General features: G+C 48.5%; 7 protein-coding genes across 7 annotated transcripts; 3 read left to right on the top strand and 4 right to left on the bottom strand.

Annotated features, from left to right (window-relative positions):
• Positions 1-110: 110 nt before the first annotated feature.
• cwh41 (mannosyl-oligosaccharide glucosidase) lies at positions 111-5,258 on the bottom strand (the record flags this gene model as incomplete). The annotated part of the gene is made up of 10 exons (XM_057082119.1): positions 111-588; positions 851-1,095; positions 1,157-2,066; positions 2,121-2,499; positions 2,559-2,604; positions 2,662-2,819; positions 2,872-3,354; positions 3,421-3,594; positions 3,981-5,129; positions 5,219-5,258. 10 exons carry the CDS (start codon positions 5,256-5,258, stop codon positions 111-113), a joined length of 4,062 nt encoding a protein of 1,353 aa, XP_056929159.1.
• Positions 5,259-5,651: 393 nt separating this feature from the next.
• Positions 5,652-6,395, bottom strand: N7462_010404 (SNUT3/LISCH7 family protein; the record flags this gene model as incomplete). Its single annotated transcript, XM_057082118.1, has 1 exon — positions 5,652-6,395. The coding sequence occupies one exon, from the start codon at positions 6,393-6,395 to the stop codon at positions 5,652-5,654; it is 744 nt and encodes a 247-aa protein (XP_056929158.1).
• Positions 6,396-8,265: 1,870 nt separating this feature from the next.
• N7462_010403 (Elongator subunit IKI1) lies at positions 8,266-9,455 on the top strand (the record flags this gene model as incomplete). Its single annotated transcript, XM_057082117.1, has 3 exons — positions 8,266-8,424; positions 8,505-8,661; positions 8,725-9,455. 3 exons carry the CDS (start codon positions 8,266-8,268, stop codon positions 9,453-9,455), a joined length of 1,047 nt encoding a protein of 348 aa, XP_056929157.1.
• Positions 9,456-9,727: 272 nt separating this feature from the next.
• N7462_010402 (SNAP receptor SEC22) lies at positions 9,728-10,463 on the bottom strand (the record flags this gene model as incomplete). Its single annotated transcript, XM_057082116.1, has 3 exons — positions 9,728-10,142; positions 10,205-10,314; positions 10,461-10,463. 3 exons carry the CDS (start codon positions 10,461-10,463, stop codon positions 9,728-9,730), a joined length of 528 nt encoding a protein of 175 aa, XP_056929156.1.
• Positions 10,464-10,571: 108 nt separating this feature from the next.
• Positions 10,572-12,373, top strand: N7462_010401 (uncharacterized protein; the record flags this gene model as incomplete). The annotated part of the gene is made up of 3 exons (XM_057082115.1): positions 10,572-10,624; positions 10,683-10,863; positions 10,949-12,373. 3 exons carry the CDS (start codon positions 10,572-10,574, stop codon positions 12,371-12,373), a joined length of 1,659 nt encoding a protein of 552 aa, XP_056929155.1.
• A 1,301-nt stretch (positions 12,374-13,674) lies between these two features.
• On the bottom strand, positions 13,675-15,117 carry N7462_010400 (short chain dehydrogenase/reductase family protein; the record flags this gene model as incomplete). The annotated part of the gene is made up of 5 exons (XM_057082114.1): positions 13,675-14,235; positions 14,291-14,361; positions 14,417-14,581; positions 14,646-14,731; positions 14,843-15,117. 5 exons carry the CDS (start codon positions 15,115-15,117, stop codon positions 13,675-13,677), a joined length of 1,158 nt encoding a protein of 385 aa, XP_056929154.1.
• A 311-nt stretch (positions 15,118-15,428) lies between these two features.
• N7462_010399 (uncharacterized protein) lies at positions 15,429-20,564 on the top strand (the record flags this gene model as incomplete). The annotated part of the gene is made up of 7 exons (XM_057082113.1): positions 15,429-15,467; positions 15,541-16,596; positions 16,662-17,147; positions 17,212-17,536; positions 18,283-18,333; positions 18,392-19,419; positions 19,470-20,564. The coding sequence occupies 7 exons, from the start codon at positions 15,429-15,431 to the stop codon at positions 20,562-20,564; spliced, it is 4,080 nt and encodes a 1,359-aa protein (XP_056929153.1).
• Between the last annotated feature and the right edge of the window lie 130 nt (positions 20,565-20,694).

Below are 20,694 nucleotides of genomic sequence, written 5' to 3'. Positions count from 1 at the left end.
GTATGCCAAGGGTGATGAGGATGAAGAAGAACGCGCTCGTAAACAAAAGGAGGAGTTGTCACGCGTCAAGGAAGCCGAAGAGGAGGCAATGGCTCTTGCGTTGGGGTTGCCTATACCACCGAAAGCCGACGCAAATGCGAATCTGACTCCTCTCGGGGGTGGTGACAAGACAAAGGAGATAAGAGAAGATATGGCTCGGGCAAAAGACTCAGAGACCCGAAGAAGTCGCAGACATCGGCGTGATCGCAGCCGTAGCCCACGCCGGGAGAAACGAAGTGATCGCAGTGAGGATCGAGGACGAGACCGAGATCGCAGGTACCACGGACACCATAATGACCAAAATGGGGATCGAGATCACCGTCACCGCAGCCATCGACACCGGTCTCGTGACCGGGGTCGACGGAAGCGATCCAAGTCGCGCTCCCGAGATCGTGATCACCATGATAACGATCACCGACTACGACGAGTTGAGCGCAGCTATTCTCCGGCAGAACGTCGACGTGATCTTCAGCGCCGTAGAGATCGACAGGAACATGACCTCCGGCGTTAAGAAGCAAATTTATACCCACTGATTTAGTTCCATTACATCTACATTATCCAAGTCAAAGGCCGGAAAATCGACCCATCTCGGCAAATTTATGAATGAACTTGATTTTCTTTCTTCGGGTCGGGTTTGCCAGTCAAGGAAGCTATGCCGCAGTATTTCAAATAGGACATCCTCTGAAACCCACATGGTATAGTTCCAACTAAATATGGAGTAATTGCCTTGGTGCACACAAAGAGCAAAGCTCTTACTCGCTATCTAATCTATGCAGCAAATTTAATTTACATCCTATGACCGTCACCTCACAGCTCATCGTGGGCAGTTTTTGCGTCCTTGTGTAGATCAGGCATAGACATCATGTTCACCACCATACTGGTCCAGCCGGTAAAGTGCTGATTGCGTTGTCCATTGCCCGTTTCGGGATTATACTGCTCCCAGGCAAACCCTGTTTTCTTCCATTCCCGAAACACGATCTTGACCAAATTCTCTCGCAGATCGGAGTACATGTTTCTAGCTTGTTCCTGATGGGGACCGCCGACGGTAGCGATATCCTGGAAAGGGACATGTCAGCGTCAAAAGACCGGAGATAATCTCAAAGAGAAAAGCACTTACGTGAAGATTCTTCAACACCAAGTAGTTGATTGGCATCCAAACCGGGCTTCGCCAATAGTTCTCTTCGGTGCCATAAAACTCGTCCTTCTTGCTGAGGCTGCGAATACCATAATCGCTCCATAGCTCCTCGGGGTCACTGATCAGGTCCAAAATAGCCTTAAGGCGAGGACTGTCAGGGCTCAACATGCCAGTTAGGAAAGGGAAGATTGAGATATAGCCCTTGTGGCAGACGTGCACACTTTCCTCGAACGCATCTATTGTTGCGTCACAGAATGTCTGCGCGGTTTCATCCCAATGTAGGTCATCAATGTTGCGTGAAATGGCAGTCTCGTAGTACGCGAACTCCTCAGCATCTTCTTCCTCACCCAGGGCTTGCGCAATACGCCGCATTGTGCGGGTCATCATACCCATCCAACTAATGAGGTCCACATGCAGCTCACCTGGGTGTGGCGGCTGGGCTCTGGGATAGTCATCGAGACCCGAAGTCAGAACATGCTGGACAGAGCGTCCACGCCAGCGATAAGCTTCCTTAGTAGAGAAGGCCTCACGATCGTACGACTTGATATCGCCACGCTGGGTGCTGCGGTACCAAAAATAATGCTTCTTCATCAGAGGGTAGAATGAGCGGAGGTAGGCATCCGAAAGTTCGGGGTTCTTGAGAGTAGCGGAGCGCAGGGCTTCGGCCACATCACCATTATCCAGTGTATCCGATTGAATGCTCTTGTTGCTCTTTGCCTTGTCCATGAATGCTTCAAGTGCCATGAACAGGGTGGGCGGGTTAGCATAATGAGGGTACTGAACAGTAAACTCCGGTGGAACTTTGCTACGAGCTTCTTGTCCCAATATTTGTTCACGGGCAATCCACCCATCTTCATCCATCAAATGGAACCAACTCTTGATTATCTCAAGCCTGGGAACGCGGGTCAGCTAGAAATCAACAATCGAAAACAGCAGCAGTACATACGCAAGGTCAGAATCATATTCCATAACGGGCATCAGGTGAAAGCCTTCATCCCAAAGGAAGCCTCTAGGGAAGAAAGGACGAGAGGGAACACATGTGAAAAGGTCCTTGGGTCCCTCAAAGACTGGTTGAGCCGCCGCGCGAGCCTCTGCAGTCTCCTCCCAAAAGCCTTCATTCTCCTCATCATAAGCAGGAGAAGCCGATCGATCAACGACGTCATCGCCGTGGAAGTATCCAATGCCTCCAATCAGGTTGGAAAGCATAGCTTTGGAAAATTCCGAATACTCCGCTGAATCAAAGGGGGCTTTCGGGGCAAGCACCTCATTGAATCTTGCAGAAAATGACAGTAGAGCATCATCAAGCTCTTTGGTGATCATTTCCGCTAGTTGAAAAATGGATCAACATCATGATAGGTTTTGTCTTCAAGGGAGTAATACTTACAGGTCAGAGGCTCCGGAGCGGAGCCGGAAGAGAATAGAACATCGAACTAGCATCGATTAGCCAAACTTTTTTCTTTTACCGAGGAATGCATTCGAATCTATACCTCAAAGGCACCAGTGAAAATCTTTTGGACAAGATGAACATTGCCACTTCCAGGAGCGTGCTTGATGGTAAATAGCTGTGCTGGGGGTGGGGGGTCATCTGTTCCAAATTCTTTGATCGTTTTTTCGACTTCGCTCTTCATCTGAGTGAATAAAATTCCTGGTTTGTAATTAGTTTTAGGGAAAGAAGAGGCTGGTTTGGCAAAACACACCTTTGGCTTGCCAAAGATGTTGCTGTGGCATGGTCGCACTCGACACAAGACCCTGGCCCAGGGGCTTCTCCTCATAGCTAGAATGATCATGCTTAAAGTACTCATTGCTATCCGGGCCAGATTTTACATCAATGGTGAAGTCTCCAAGCTCAGAAGAGTAGCCATTGAATCTCATATCACCCTCGATAGGAGAGCTTGTTGACACAGTGGTTTCATCAACGTCCAATTGGCCCAGGCCTTCAAGAGTTGTATAAAAGACCATTGAAATTGGCTGATCAGGACTTCCATCCTCACGAGGAACTCCCTTCACCCGGAATCCCCAGCTGCCTCCGTGCTGACCACCAGGCACCTTAATGAAATCAATTGTAAGGTCGAGATTATTGCCGGCATCGTGGATTGTCTCGCGGCCGCCCTTTCGAACATCGTACTGATCCCAGCCGTATCCCGCCATGCCTTCATTTTGCTCGCAGGTGTGTCTAAAATCTTCACTCGAATGTCAGCAAGCAACCAGGGGACAGAAATGCGGTGTAGAGTGGAGGAGGTTGATACTCTGTTGCGCAGTAGCAAAATCATCGACCTTAGCCCACATCAAGCCTGCAGTCAGACTGTTCGCGATCCGCGGCCGCACTCCAAAGTAGAGGTTTGGCTTGTAGGGACCCCATAGGAGCGACTCGTTGTTGGCGCGCGCGGCCTCTTTGATCAAGACGGAGACATCGTTGGGGTCTTGGCTAGCAATTATCCCAGTCGCGTATAAAAGCGATGTTAGGATAAAGTAAATCCTGAAATGATGCATCATTGGCTGCATCATTCAAAGGAGAGACATTGGATAGTTGTCAAATTCAAGTGAGCGGAGCTGCTCTTCACTCCGCAATTACGTGGCCCGAGCTCCGGCGGCGTGTAGGGCCCGCGGACAGTTGCGTCAAAAGTTTTTACTCCCCACCGATTTACTGATAGAATAAAGTGACCATTCCGCGGCCAATTCAATGTTTACATGTCCCATACGGCCAATTCTGTGTACGTGGAGGTCTAAAAATATGTTGTGATTATAGACAGGCTATATAGATGTTGGAGTACGTATATTCAAAATTGGTCGCGCGGATCCAACGAACCAATCTTTGCGCTTTTGGCCTGTCCATCAAAGACAAACTCACTCATGAGCTTTCCGGTTCCGGGTCCATTCTGGATGCCCCAGCAGGTATGGCCAGCGGCAAGATAAAGACCCTTTGTATGGGTATGGCCAATCAATGGCCCTCCTCCATGGGCACAATTGGGCAGATAGCAGGCTTGTCGCGTCCGGATTTTCCCATCTCGAAGTTCATCCGAGATACTCCCGACTTGGTCAATGATCTCCTGGCAACGTTCCTGATCAACCTCGACTTCAGCAGAGGTATTTGGTAATGGAATATTCTTGTCACCGTCACCGCAAGCGTAAACGGTATCGTCTGGGCGAGCGTAGATCTCCGGTGCAGCGACAGTGGGCCGCGACTTCTTTGCGGGATTGAAGTTGGCAGGGATTTCTATGTTTGTGAAAAGAGCATAAGCGCTGACAGGCCTCGTAGGTTCGATCACTACACTGTGTGCACGCATTGCGGCAATGGGAGCTTCTGGGAGAATGGTCTTGGTCCAAGGACCGGCAGCCACAATCACGTCGGTAGCAGCAAGAGTGCGTGACTCGCCAGAAGCTTTGTCGGTATATGTCACTGACTGGACAGTATCGTTCGGACGAGATATATCCGTAACTTGTCCGAGTATGATCTCTGCGCCCTTTTCTTCTGCCAGCCTGGCCATTGACATTGTAAATAGATGCGGGTGCACCTGGGCGGTCTCGCCTGGCCCACCCATACTTTCGTAAGCTCTCAAGAGATTGGGCTCAATCCAATCCAGATCCAAGGGGATTTTGGCTGACTTGAGCTTAGAAACTGCAGCTGCGCTACGCTTCTGCAAAGATTCGCCCTCCGCTTTCGCTTCACTCTTCTCGGAGAGTGCGCGGCCTTTGACGACAAGTTGACCGCAGTTTGTTTCTCGATATCCCCATCGAGTCTTACCATCATGTTCTTTTGCCAATTTTGCATGGAGTGAGAAGCTAAGGTCCACGATGTTGCTTGGATAAGCCCATTGCGCTAGAAGCCCGCCCGCTTTGCCAGATGCTCCGCCAGCAATATCGGAGGCTTCAAGAAGGGTCACTTTATGGCGGACAGGGTCGTAAGAGGGATGGCGCGTCAAAAAGTATGCAGAGCAGCATCCAATGATTCCGCCGCCTGAGATTAGAAATTCATGGTTAGTTGCTCTGTTTCCAGGACGAGTTGTGCGGGGTACAACGCGCGCAAACCGGAGGATCTGTACTCACCGATAACGACAATCTCGCGGCGATCCTGATCGGATGGCATTTTTATTGCCTGCGCGAACCTGGATCTCAGTAACCGTGTTGAAGCCACGTCTTGAAGGTGGGAATGAACAAGGAGGGGAGATTCTGTGCTGGCCAGTTTTATCTACGTCACTACGCGGGACTGGGGTATATCTAGTCATGTGCTGCGGGCTCCAACACAATATCCATCCAGGTTTATAACACGGTATTACCAGTTACTTTTTTAGGTTCAATCGCTTGAGGGTCCATGGATATCATGGCATTGATAAAGTCACAGAATTTTATCGTAAAAATATGAGTACAAACCGGGGATACCATGCTCCGCGAAATGCAAGTCTTGCTGAACCGAATAAAAGATAGATGAGCTATTTCCCCCAAAGATATAGTGCATGAATAAGATCCCCGTGTGAAGAAATCACCTGGACGGACTAAGTGGTCGGTTGAAACCGCCTGTGCGGTTCATGTACTGTCTGTATTCGGTTTTCTTCTCCTTCCGCACGCCGTAAATTTCATTGCCAGGCACCTTCGTGTTTTTGGTGCTCCGGAAACTGGCGAACCCCATGCTTTTACGCATCATTGCTTCCATTTCATCTTCATCGGCGTCTTCTTTGAAGTCGATATCCATGTCGTCCATAGAGCGACCGTGGCCAGATGTGCCATTCGCCTGCCGCCCGTCCCCTCGAGAACGAATGTCTTTGCGATCGGAGCGACGGTCCCCTTTGTCGTTGCGCGATGGTGGAGATCGAGACCTTGACCGAGTATTTGCACCATTTCGAGCCGGAGATCGTGAGCGGTCACGGAATTTGTCGCTCCTAGCCGCATATCCTGTATTGAGATTGGAGGTTAGCGAAATGCGCCTGGTTAGTAGCGTTGGGTGATAATGATTTATACCAACCTCGTCGGTCATGTCCACGGTCTCTGCTGGTGCTTCTCTTCCGGTCCCTTGCGCCACGTCCATCTCTATCCATGTCCCTTCGGTCTCGGTCTCGATCACGGTGATCTCGAGACCAGCTCCGTTCACGCCTTCTATCCTTCCGATCTCGGGATCGCGAACGGTAACGATCATCTCGAGCGCCATCTCGCCGTTCCTCTCGAGGGGCTGGTGAGCGCCTCCGGTCAGGCTCTGGTCCTGACTCAGCCGAACGAGTTCTAGAGTCATTCATATCCCACATTGCACTGCTATCGGCCCGCCGGGCACGTTTTGCAGGGGGTTCTGCCATGCTGGTTGCCCGAGAGAGACGGGATGTGTCGCGCAAAGCGTTTGTGGTGGGCGGCAGCAATAAGCTCGCGCGAGGATTGGGCTCAAAATTCGTCAGATTCAATTGCTAGAGATGAATGAAATGGTATTAAGAGGTATTAGAAAAAAGCATCATTAGGGGAAAAAAGTCTGAGGATTGGGAGGTGTCGCGCCGTCAGGGCCGACAAGCCGGGGAACGCAGCTGGTGGAAGAGAAGTTTATTCGGCCGCCCAAGCCAACCATTTGCGCAAATGCTCTACCATGAACTTCCTGATGAGCTCGATCATTTGCCTTTGCTTAGAAGAGTTCAGGCCGAAAGTTAATTTTGCCAGTCTTTAGCTGGAAAACTTATCTTCTGTTCAAAATATATGAGATTTGACTTTTTAATTTTTTTTTCTAAGAATCTTGGTTCTCCCTAGGCTCATGTACTGTGACCTCAACGACTATATGAGGCCGGGCTCATACAGTCTTCTTGCCCCGAGCAATCAAGGCAACTTTTAATTCAGGATCCCCATTTTTTGGTGTTAAGTAGGAGCCCCTTGGAAGAAAGACTGGTTGTAGATCATCTATATCTGTAAATATCCAAGGAAAGCTTTCTTTGGGTGTATCTGCTATCCAGACAGAGACCTGGTATCTTTGATCTCTCCTCTTTGACATTTAGGTCCTAATTGTAGTATCGATGCTACTACGTTGAGTGCTTTCGTGCAATTTTCTACGAATTCCTATAGATTTGGACTTCCTCGGCCTCGAATATTTCTTAGAAGCCAATCCTCTGCTTTTTCCTTGCTCCTAATTTTCTCTTCGTTAGCCTCAGCAGCCTAGGAACATAATCAACCCAATTTCAGAATACCATTTATCTTTGTTCTCATAATGGGATAAAATTATAGGTCTATGGGCGGGTTTATAGAGATGAGGGCTTAGCAGAATGCTAGTCTTCTAGTTCCCAATTTTAATAAGAGATTTAATGCCTCATTTTTGAATTCTTTTATGATTATGTACAGATTTTGATATTCATTTCAAGTCCATAAGATTGGAATCAAGATTTACTGTGCAAATACTCTCCAATATATGAAAACAATGTTGACTTTTGCTTGGATGAGGCTGCGGCTCTTCTGCGAGAGGCTCTTCTCGAGATCGATTTGTGTACTCTATTCTCCGTTCTGTGCTCCGAGAGAGTCAGTGCATTGATAAAACTTTGAGATTGGACATAATCATATGCATTCGTCCTGTTGCTTCTTCCTGTTTGATCAAGATGCTTGTTGTCGATTAATGTGATATTACGGGTCAGTCCACTCATTCCAGCTTTTTTTTTTTTTTAAAAAAAAAAAAAAAAAAAAAAAAAAAGAAAGAAACAAAAAGGAACAAGTGAATTGCTCATTGCTTTCGTCAAGCCCAAGAACAAGACTTCTTTGAAAGGGTTTAGCTTCGGCGTTGTTTGTTTCGGCAATCAGAGTTGAGGGTTGAGTCGAATATGTATGGACATATCTTCGGCCATACATGCATTGAGTAGCTCTTATGAAAGATCTCCTAGGACCAAAACCTCGCTATTTATCCCTTAACAAAGGCCTAGTACTTGGATATCTCAAATTACAGCCACCCAAATTCGTGGCCTATTAATCGCAAAAAGCTATCGAGTGGATGGGAGAGCTAGAATTCACAGCAAATAGCCCGGGTGAGTCGTCGAGCCGTGGAGGCGGCGAAATTTTTGCAAAGGCGGACGACCCCACATCGCACCAGCCTCGTCTTCCTTAAAGCGGCCAGCCAGATCCAACTTAGGATAAGACTGTGTACAATGGCTCCCAGCAATCTCTCTCACAGGAGGACGCACAATCTGCTTCTGATCTCGAAGTTGTTGAGCTTGAGAGATACGGCGTCACCGCTCACGCTGCTCCAAGACTCGCTTGAGCAACCCGCCACACCCCTCATCAAGGAGTATATTCGACGAGCGAAGGTGATTGCAATGCGCTACCATTTTTGAGCCGTGCCACTATAGGCTCTTGTTTGAAATGAATAATATTGACGTCTTCACAGCTTTCCAAAGTCCATATTACCCTAGTTGCGTTCGAAACTCTGAAGCGGCCGGATGGAGTCGATGCGTTTGTATCAGCTCGTCGAAAGAGCCCGGCAGACATCATCAAAGAAGTAACGGCTGCTAGTCCATCTGCCACGACGACCAGCTCATCGCGACGTGAGTCCTCTATTCAGTTTACCAACTCAATCTAGCTTGGTAATCATGCTGATTGAATCATAGGTCGCCTCATCATCATTGATGCTATCAATCCTCTTCTGAGCTCAAGAAGGCTAGACCCAGGTTTTCATTTGCCTTCATTCCTAAGCTCGTTCATAGCTCCAGTTGGCCCTGCAATGGCGACGGCCGAAGCTGCGCTCGTTGTGACATTTCATCAAGATGTCCCGGGACTCGCTCCCCAGAATCCCTATTCACCATCGCCACTATCCGTACTAATATACCTTGCAACAAGTATTATCACAGTCCACTCATTCTCACATATTTTGGCACAAAAGGCCGCCCGCGACCGCAGTCTTGTTGCCCCTGTTTTTGGACTCGAAGAAGAACAAGATGGGGTTCTTGTGGGCCGGCTAGATAAGCTTTCTGGCACCGGTGTTGCGGAAGGAATTGTCCTTGAGCTTGAACATCGGCGCAAAAGTGGACGTGGCGTTTTGGAGTGGTATCTTCTTCCTCCCGCATCGCGGTATTCACCTCAGCATGTGAAGGAGGTGGTGACTCTTCTTGATGATAATCCGCTCTACAATCCTCCCATGGAAATAGGCACCAATCTTGATGACGAGGAACCAAAATCCACGTTTGAGCTTGGTCTTACTGAAAGGCAGCGAAGGGATAGAGAGGGAGTTGTCCTTCCTTACTTTGATGCCCAGAATGGAAATGGTCCCGGCGAAGGAGGCCGAATTCTCTACGATATGGGCGAGGAAGACGATTTTGATGAAGAAGAGGATGAAATCTAGATGTTGTCGATTCAAATCCTGACAGGGTATCTCACAGGGAGCTCCTGTGTGCACATTTCTGCATTCTAGAGCTGAGTGGATTGTGTCCTGCAACCACCGGGAGGTATTAACTATGCATACATTCATACAAGAAGGGATGTGCGAAGAGATAGGAAATCGCCAGCGCTCAGAAGAATCGCCACCAAAGCAAAATGAGCACAACAAACCCGACGCCGGCGAAAGGCCCGTACTGCGACTTGGTCAGTGACTGAATTGACTGGATCTCGGAGCAATCATCTCACCTGCTTCACCAACAATTCCCAATTGATGCGCACTGCAGCCTTCCGGTACTTCTTGCTGTCTTCTCGCAGACGACCAGAAAGCTCGCCCATGCGCTCCAGGCTGTCTCCACGGTACAGGAGGTCCTCAATATTCTTGGTCATGACCTTGGTGACATCACGCAGCTCGTCGTTCAATTTGTCCAGGTTTTGGGAGGCTCGGCTGTCTTGATACAACTTCTTTGTGCGCTGGATAAAGGTATCAAACTCGACAAAGGCATAGGGGCGGAGGTTTGGGGAGAGGTATTGGGATTGGGAGTAGGTGGTGGTGAATTCGGAAGCCAGATCAGCGAGATAGGTGAAAGCAAGCTTGCGTGGGTAGGAGCGATCGCAGATACAGAGGAAGCAGACATCATCCTGGACCGTGTAGCTATCATTTGGTTAGAACATCTCAATCCCATTATTTTCTGGAGAGATTCCACTCCGACTTACTGGAGGTTATATTGGCCCGATTCAATGCTGGCCTGGGGTGCGGAGTTGCGATTCAAGCGGCGAAATATCATCTTAGCCTGTCCTTTGATCTCTGACAGTTCAGACTCGGCCTGAAAGGATCCATTAGCTTCAACACAGTGTTATCACAGCACCCTTTTTACCTGCTCATCGTCCACTGAAGCTGCCAGCATGAGGCCTGTTTGCACCAAAGATTAGCCCTGAAGGAAACTGACTTCACTCTGTGACTCTCACATACCATCCAGCCTTGCAATCTGCGTTGATCTAACCATCCTGCCGTCTGACGATCTGGATGGTAGTACCGGAATCCCTCTTGTTCAATTCACGAATACACGATCAACTGGCCAGAATGGCCCGCCGGGGATGGGCGGTCAGACGCGGCAGAATCGCTCGTGGATCGGGGTGAGCTTCGTTGATCGGCTTTGGTTGAACTGGACTGATCCCCACAATTATGCCATAGACAAGCTACAACATGCTCTGCTGATGGGGCCATACGTCTATCCTCTGCTATGATGTCTTCAGAGTGTTCTCCAGCAGACAACCCAGCGAAACGGCCCTCAAGGAGAGGGATCCGGGGAAAGTGGAGCGAAGAGCAACTGTTGACAAGTGAGAAATCGATTCTTATCGACGCAGACTTGGTGGTACGCTCTCGTTTGATTTATCCTTGAATTTAAGTTTATTTGTACGTATGGACTGACAGCATGTTGCTTGGTGGAATATATATAGAAGCTTCTCGCCAAACCGGAATCTTGGAATATCCTAGAAGAAGAGGAGAAACGCGAGATACTAGCTCTCCTCCCCGCAGATATCCACCCTGATGCCGAGCTCCTGTCCGACGCGCCGGACGCAAATATCCCACCACTTCCAGAGTCCTTTGTCCGGTATTCCAATAATTGGCGCGATGGAATCCGACAATTCCAGTTAGACCTTCAGCACGGCCATTATGATCCTGAATGGCTGCGCCAGGCGGAGATGGCCAGGCGAGCGCGAGAGAACGGCGACTTCGACAATTTCAAGGAACGCGAGTTTGAGCAATTTTGGGGTCAAAAACAGAAGACCACTGATCGTGATGCTGCCGGTGAAAGTGCCAAAGTAAAACTCACGCAACTCACCGAGGCGGGCGTATTTTTGCCCGGCGATACCTGGAGATTCACCTATGTTTTTGGTAAAGGAGCTGAACGCATCATCATCGACAAGGAAGTACGGGTATGTTCAAATGGAGTACTGACTTCGAATTGTCTATTTACTGATCATTATCAGGTGCTTGAGATCAATGGCTCAGACCTAACCTTCGTGATTCCTCCTGGTCAACAAGTCTTTCTTTCCGGTAATGGCTTTAAAATCCCCCCAGAATTGCCCGAAACACCGGCAACTCAAGAATCGACGTATCTAAAGGGGGCTACAGAGTCGAAAACGGTCCTGGAGGCGACCCCGGCTGAAGGAATTGTGAACCGCGAGATAAACAACGATCTACCAGAAACGACCACGAAGCCAAGAACGGAGTACTCAAACATCAGCAATAGTAGCGTTCAAGTTGTGATTGTCAGTTCCCAAAATGGATCACAACCTGCAGGTGAAGGGCATAAACGCTCGCTACCTCAAACCATTCCAGAGCCCCCGGCGAAACGGAAGCGGGGACGCCCTCGCAAACACCCGATTGTTGAAACGAATCCGGGACTTGGCGAGAAGCAAACCGAGGAACAGGGCAGCACCAAAGCATCTCCTTTTCCCTCCGACAAAGAGACGCCTTCAGTCGCAATAATGAATTCTGCGTCTGTGGCACCTGATCATCTGCCTCCTACGAACGAAGGAAGCGCGAGAGCTACCACATCTATCGAATCACCAAGTACTACCGAATACTCGAAAGCGATTGAAGAATTACAGCCTACAGACTCCCCAGCACCTGAAGCAACTGTGGACGATGGTCCCCTATTATCTCGATCCACCGCTGGCGGGTCGGACGAGATCATCCTTCAACATATTTCCTCGCCCATGGTCCTTGTCCACCAAATCCTGAAAATTGATGGCCGCCGGCCTAACAGTCGCACTGCCAACTCCTGGAAAGAGCTTCGGTGCTACCGCAAGAACCAGGATATAGGCAGCCTATTCGATATCAGGCAGGCCTGGTATCTCAAACAAAGCAAGAAATGAACGGATTCAATCATGCCTGGGAACAACATGTTGTTCCAGAACGCCACCTGGGGCATAGTGGACAGTGTGTTATACCTACATCTCTCGGGGTGTGTACGTCAATGAACTCGTTTTTCATAGATCAGAAAATCTTCATTCATTTAGATATTCGTAAACCTATCAAAGGAAAAGGGTCAACGGTATATCTTCTCAAATGATAAAGTATTGAACCAGAGGGTCAGCGACTACGAGTGGAAGACTGTAACAGCTTTCGGGTATCAGGTACACCGTTTCTAACTTGCTGCCTTGGCGCATAACTATTTAGTTTGGCCACATCAGTACGTAGCGGAATATATTACCAGAAAAATCACGCAATTTCATTTCCTGAAATCCTCTCAGCAGCTCGTACTATATCAGCATAAGCTCTCGAAGCTCTTTGATTGTGGACTTTTCACAGACCTAAGCTCGTAGGTTAGGTCACTTCCTTAAGCCCCTCGACGATTTAATGCAACTTGGAGAACTTACATAGCGTTTTGACCAACAAGCACATACGTCGCAAGGATTTCCAACATGTTGAATACGGCGATTCAGATGTCTATCCTGAGTTTTGCTAGCGATAGCTATTGCTTATTCGACTGAAATTGGCTGGGTCATGTGGATCGCACACCTGTAGTTTGTGGAGTTCTTTATGAAAATGACAATATGACAATTGACTGTCTCGGATTCAAAGGTAAAACAGGCTTAACGGGTTTAGTCATGACTCAGGACCTGAAAATGTGAGTGCTTGAAGCCAGACCCTTCGTTCACCCGGGTTAATACAAAGAAGCTCATCTCTGTTTCAACCCCTCCCTCTGGGCCCCTATTTATAGTCTTTTCGGAGCAACAATCAAATTGTACTATGATTTTTGATTGGCTATAGCTCGGCTTCCTTCAGTCTATAAGAGGGTGAATAGAGTATAAGCAAGGGTCCCTACGTTGGCCGGTATAGTATTCACACAGGGTGCACTGTAAGCTGTTCTAATTTTGTTTGACCTGGACTACCTACACAGACGTGGCGCCACACATGGACTGGTAGAAACATACTGTTTGCCCGGGTCTCTCGAATCACTTCAGTTTTTGATTGTCTAGGTGGTTTGATGGGTTCGGTGGTCTTGGCCTCTGGTCTGACCACCAGTATGAGGGGGCATTCTTAAGGCCGAGTTCAATCTGCCGTCTTTTACGGTGATGTTGATCGAAGAATGCTATACTCTCATGGAAACAATGACCCGGGTTTGACGTATGAGGAACCACATCATGCTATATGGATGTGGAAGCCCAAACCTTTAGAAAGGTGTTTGGTTCATCGTGCCCATAGGATTCACAGGTTCGGCATCAGCTGCTACATCCACAGCGAAGCTAGCTTGTATAAAGTCCTCAAGCTCCTCGCTCACAGTTTTCAACTTCTCTTTGACACTGGCCACACCTTCCTGTCCGACGATGTGGCGTGACGGGGGATTTTCGTGTCCGCCAATAGATGTGATGGCGTAGACGGTTTCAGAGACGAGGACTTCGAGGTGTGCTGAGCTTAGCGGCGGATGCATGGAGACAACACCAGGGACAGAAAATGGACCATTTTCGATGGAGCTGACTCGGGAGGTTTCATCGTGATCGTTTGTTCTCTTTGCTGACGTATTGCCCGATACGCCTTCAGAAGCAGCGCCAGGAAGCCGCGGTACTAGATGATTCAGGATACCACGAAACAGTGGTGCATTATTATTTTGAGGAGAGTAGGCAGGAAATATAGGAGGGACGCTGGTCACCAGATTTGTTAGGATGCCAATCTCGATGCTGCACTGGAAGATTGTGAGCTTGACATTGAAAGGCGCAATTTCGTATGCCAAGCTCTGCCACGAGTCAGAGATGAATTTGAACCGACGATCATGAACAGAAATATCTCACATCACAGAAACCCTCAAGAGCCCAGCCCGCTGCACAGTACATTCCAAGGCCGGGTGTACCAATATGTGCCGCTAGAGGATGTTAGATGCGCCGTCACCGAAGCACGAATCTTCCAGGGCAGCTTACTGATTCCAGACAAAATCATAATATGACCATTAGATTCTCTTCTCATATGTGGCAATGCAGCTTTGATTATGTTGAGCGGCCCAAAATAATTGACTTCAAATTGATCCCGGACGAGGTTCAAGGTTTGCTGCGAGGCAGACAGCTCTTCGACAGTTCCGATTAGAGCTGATAGTTTAATTAGTTAAGTGGACTAAATCCCTTTCGATGCAACCGCTGGAGCCTAAAGTACCTTGACTGGTGCAGCATAAAAGGATATCCACTCGACCGAAGGCAGCTACTGCTTCTGCAAAGACTGCCTGACATTCGCCCATCATCCTATGTCGAAGATACACATTAACCGGAGGATTTTTGGCATGAAATGGACGCAGGGATTGGTACTGGACCAATTTGAATATCTTGCAGGTAGGGGTAGGTGGTTATGCACACCTGATGTCCAAGGGAACTGCCTTAATTCGCTGGTCCCATCCTTCGTCCTGATGCTCTTTCACTTCACAAAGAAAAGCCTCGAACCCTTCACGACGGCGTTCATCGCGATCTAAAACCGAGTGTGCCAGACCAAGAAGGGCATAATCGCCATGCGCAAGCACCTGTCGCGCGACCGAGATGCCGATGGGCGAATCCCCCGCAGTAATCAGCCATACTCGCGGCTCATTATGCGACGGAAAATGCGCATGCGAATCGGGGTAGGAATAATTATCCATGGAGGATCAGCGCCAGGGTTTCAGCGCGATACCCATTGCGCGACCAAGAGGTATCGGCGACAAGCGCTGGGGGCAAGAGAGGATAGGGAGAGAGTAGCAGAGGAGCTTTCTCCGGACAATTGCGGAGTTCAAGTTGTAAGTTGGAGGGGGAACCGACTAGAATGCCAAGGCCCGCGTTTTTGCGCGCCCCCGCCTCCCCCTAAGTTTCCTTAGGCTAACGGGTTACGGGCTGGACCAAAGAGTTAATAACCCGCCACTGGCCGCGCTGGCCTCTCATTTCTTTTTCTCCTGTCATCTCCCATCATCGCATCATGCCTGAACAGCGGCAACGCAGAGAGGAGGAGAGCCACGTATGTTGTTGTTGTTGTTGCTCTGGGGGTGGGGAAGCTTGTCACCCTTTTTAGCTGACTGAAGATCATCTAGTCCGGCTTCAAGGGTGCGCTTCAAGGCCTCGGTATTTTCCTACTGGCACAGTTCGTTATCGGTCAATTCTTCAACAACAAGCAGAATGCCTCTCCTAGCAGTCAGCCAGGCGGTATCCCGGCTTTTGAGGATCGTCCCGACCCCAGTCAAGTCACAGAATACAGCGCGATCCCGGATCTCATCACTCCTATTTGGCCTTCCGATAGCTCGATCGATATCTCCGTCTATGTCGCGCCGTCCATCGTGGTTCCATCGTTCAAGTCCAAGGATAGTATCCTGGTGATGCAGGAGAAGAACTTTACTTTGGGCAATTATAGTGACACTCGCGAGATCGACACCATCATCAAGGTCCCAAAGCAGGTCCAGCAGAATGGCACACTCTTCGCCCACTTCTTCCTTGCCCGTACCGGACACCAGCTGGATCCTGCTGCAAAAGACTACAATACTGCCGAAGCCTACCATTTCCTGCGTCCTTTGAATCAGTATCTTGCCAAGAAGAAGGCCAAGAAACTCAAGAATCTCCTGGCTAATCCTGAGGAAGCGGAAGGGGAGGAGGAGGATGATACGCCGAATGTCTCAACTGCTTCCTATTACCATCCCAATTTCACCCTCTCGATGATTCCAGATTCTGGATCGCAGCGATTCTCTCAGATGCACCCGGCCGTTCGTCAGTACGTGCAGCTGGAGCGCACCGGGGCCCGGGATCTCTCTGGCAAGAACGGCTGGTACTACCCGATTGCATTCCTGAACACCTTCTGGCAATTGAAGACCCATATGACTGAATTGAACTCTACCGTCGAAACCGTGCCGCTCCGCATCACACTCAACAACTTGGCCAATTGGAAATTTAGCATTATTAGTAGCATCGATGAGGGATCGAAGCAAAGTGCGCGCCAGGCCGCATATGGCAACCCTGTCCCTGGCGGTGGTGATGGTACTGAATGGGAGATGGTCAAGGAAATTCTGCTGGATACCAACGTCTATCTGCTGAGCACCACTGCTGTGGTTACCGTCTTGCACATGATCTTCGAGACCTTGGCATTCAAGAACGATATTGTAAGTGAATGGATTTTGTTTACTTCAAACTTCATCAAGGGGCATGGCTGATTAAGACTCTCTAGTCTCACTGGCGCAAAAAGAAGGATGTAGTTGGCACCTCGGTCCGAACTATCCTGGCCAACGTCTTCATGCAAAGCGTCATCTTCCTCTATCTCATGGACAACAGTGACAACACCTCCTGGATGATTCTAGCCAGTCAAGGCTTCGGTATTTTGCTCGAAGCTTGGAAGATCACCAAGACTGTTGATGTTCGCCTGCGTCCGCCGCCTGCCAACTCCTTCTACTCGTTCCTACCCTATGTCATTGTCTTCGAAGACAAGCACAAGCTCAGCGAGACTGAGAAGCAGACCAAGGAATATGATGAGATTGCATTTCGCTATCTGTACATCGTTGCTGTGCCTTTGCTCCTCGCCTATGCCGGATACAGCCTTATGTACAACACTCATAAATCATGGTACTCTTACATCATTCAGACTCTGGTGGGCAGTGTTTACGCCTATGGCTTCCTTATGATGGTCCCCAGTCTGTATATCAACTACCGCCTGAAGGTCAGTTTTTTATTTAATCTCTCTTTGCGAGGGAGAGAGAAAGTAGCTAACGTGATCAATCTAGTCCGTTGCCCACATGCCCGGCAAGGCGATGGCGTACAAATTTCTGAACACCTTCATTGATGACCTCTTTGCATTCACCGTTAAGATGCCGTGGCTGCATCGCCTGGCCACCCTGCGTGATGATGTTATCTTCTTCATCTGGCTCTACCAGAGCTACAAGTACAAGGTTGACTTTAAGCGTGTCAACGAATTCGGCCAGGGAGGTGACAGCGATGAGGAAGGTGAGGAGGTTCCTGCCGTGGCTGATTCGGAGAAGAAGAAGAAGGAGGAGGAGGAGGAAACAGTGGCTTCTCAGACATCCGCCAATGTCAGCTCGAAGTCCACTCGTAAGCGGAAATGAGCAAACTTTCTCCTACAAGACAGCCCCGTGAAGTCTTCACGAGGACCTGGAGTTTACTCGCACATTGAAGCTTTACATGAAGCCATATTTCATTTATTATGACTCCTCAGTGCTGACTTGGTCGTGTGTCATGTTTGATGTTGGGAAGTTGTTCAGTTTCCTCTGGGTTCTTGGATTAGCATTGTCCGTTTAGACTATTCAGATTGATTATCTCTATTATATATTGAGGCAAACTCAAATATTAGATTAAACAGACTCTATCTTAGAGAAAGTAATCTCGTTCAAATGTAATCTTCAACTTAGATGGACCTTGGTATACCTTTGACGGATTTGGCGGTACCTTGTTGATAATTGCCCGATTGGGTTTAAGCCGACTTCTCCGCGCGCCCACGTTCTACTTTGCTATGCGCTCACGAACATCTTTCAATCCGAACATCGTCAAATTTTCGTTCCCCTGCGGTCCAGATCAGCCAAATTTAGCTATTATCAGTCCCGATATTTTGCTACTCTTATCTTTTTGTTTAAGGCGCGTTGGTGGCGCGCATATTGACGCGTCTGGGTGACGAACATGATTACATGACCGCCGAATAGGCACGATTGAACCAATATTTTGCTTGAAGGCAACCGGGACTAACAAGAAAATATTTTGAAAATGGCCCCCGATTCAGGTACCTTCTTTGAAGCTTCATTCGTGATGCTAATTTCTTAAATCGATCACTGATTGTTCAAAAGGAACCAATCAACCCAGCGGCCTGCTGGACGCAATTGAGCACCTGGAAGCCGGTATGATAATGCGCAAAGACTGAGATAATGAGAGAAAAGATACTAATGACTATGATAGTTGCATTTATTCCCGTGAAGCAAAGGTACACAGACGCTGGGCAGCTTGTTAAGACAATTGCGTCAGACGCGTACGAGAACGGCATTCCGCAAGTCGTCTTAGGCCGCTTGCTCAAGATTCTGACCGTAAAGAATCATCTTGACCAAGGTTCTGTGACAACCCTAGTCAAAAATCTGTACCCGCAAGAAAGAATCGCGTCTAAATATGTCACCCAAGTTGTGTGCTGTTTGGGTCCCAGCAAGTCCAAACCGAGCCCGGCGACGCAGGCTTTGCTTGTGCGCTGGCTGATCCTTGCTTACCACTTACTTGAGGACGGAAGCCATATTGGTAAATTATATGCGGTGCTTTTTAATCATCTAGATATGATCAGCCTACGCAAGCAGCTATGCCACCTGCTTTCTCTGACGACGCGCAGAAAACATGTGAAACCTTTTCGCATCCAGGCACTGATGGAGATAATTCAAAACGCAGGTGGGGAGGAAAAGGAAGCCATGAGCCTGCTCAAGATCTTCAAGAACTACTACCCGGAGATCGTCCTTGGCGATGTTGGAAGTTCAAGGAGAATGGCTCTTTTTTTCAAGCACCCTGATCCTGAATGGTCAAGTCATGCGAACCTACTGCAAAGCCAGAACATGGAAAGAGCGCACATGGCCCACAAGTCAAATTTTCAAGTTATTTCCCGAGGTGGCGTCAAGCGAAGCAGAGTGGAGGTGGTTATCCCGGTTCTACAGACTTCTCGCGTCTCGGATAAGCATACGTCCCTGGAAGAGATCCGTGACATGGAGCACTTCGTGGATAAACTTGACAAAATTGAGCTTCCGAATCAGATTATTTCGACTCTTGGCAATGCGACCGCACAGAAGTATCTCCACCTCGTTCAATCGGAATCAGCGAATCACCGTTTGGATGAGTGGCTCAGAGGCTTTTTGGAAGATAGGTTGGAACAAATCCGTGAAGACAACGACGAGGAACCAGACACGCTGTCTTATGTTTTAAGTTTCATTGAGCAATACGCCTCGTTCACCAAGGTAAGGTTCCTCGATCAATTCCTAGCTTTTAAGCACCTAATGTAATTTAGGATCTTCTGCCCTCGGTTCGTGCCTTCCTGGAGTCATACCTAAAGGTTTGGAACGGTTCCAACAATCGGCATCAGATTCTACGTCTTCTTCAATACCTCCCCATCGAGCCATATGGGTCTCTCCGCGAGACATTTTTTTCTTTTCTAGAATCTACAATCTTGGATGGCACAGTGGAATCTCGAACGGCTTTGCTTGAATTTTATTCTACATTGATCAGCGAATGGAGCATCAAACTCAGAGCCAAAACACCAACTTCCGAGCTGGGGGAATGCGTTCCCTTGACTGAAATCATCCAGCATGCGGAGCTTCTCGCATCCACGCTTCAAGTGTTCATACCACCACAGGATGATAGTGACAAGAAATCCAAGCCAATCGTCTTATCTATCCTTCGATTCTACAAGTATCTATCAGGGGTTTTGTCCCATGCATCTCAGAACGCCGCCATTCGTTTGACAGTCCCCCTCGCCCCGACAGTGTATACAATCGCATTCACACCAAGTGTCTCGGCAATATCAGCCTTGAATTCGATACTGGCGGATTATAAATCATCATTCGAGGCTTCACTCACGTCTGAGATTGTGAAGCCTCCGAATCCTTCAGAGCCTCTATATCCTACAGCTCTCGTGAGCCAATTCAACGGCTATGTTATGGACATGTGCAATCTTGTATGGCGCAATCGTGCACTGAACACGGAAGACCCAAATGCACAGGGTTGTGTCATACCATCATCGAGCATCATCGCATTTACAAATTATGTTCGCGATGTGAATGAGGCCGCTCGGCACTATGACCGCGAGAGCGCATTCCATGTCATCTTGCCTTCTGCCTTTTCCTTAAGCCATAATGTCGCATTCGCCAATCTTTCTGCAGCTTGCTTTGCGGAGCTTGAAGAGAATCAAAATATTCCGGATCATCGCCCGAGGCTTAGGAAGCCAGTGACTCAGAAAGCTTTGCAGGCTTTAGAGAAAGATGGAGGTGCCAAAACCACTTGGCAGGAGTATCGAGTACATATGCTAGATTGGCTGGATACGGTCGGTAGCCGTGGCACAGGTGATCTGATGAGAAGTACTATGAAAGCGTTACGCAAAGAATAAATGCCATGGGAAATTGACAATAGACATGAGTAATTTTTTTTCAATCGGCTCCTTCAAGTAACGCCATGATATATGGTATCTTTAAAAATATGGTACAGTGTGAATTGATCTGTTTCAAAGCCGTTCGAAT

This window comes from Penicillium macrosclerotiorum (genome assembly GCF_028827735.1).
Source record: "Penicillium macrosclerotiorum strain IBT 26536 chromosome Unknown utg000010l_segment0_segment0, whole genome shotgun sequence".
Taxonomy (NCBI): domain Eukaryota; kingdom Fungi; phylum Ascomycota; class Eurotiomycetes; order Eurotiales; family Aspergillaceae; genus Penicillium; species Penicillium macrosclerotiorum.
This window is presented reverse-complemented; position numbering and strand designations above follow the sequence as displayed.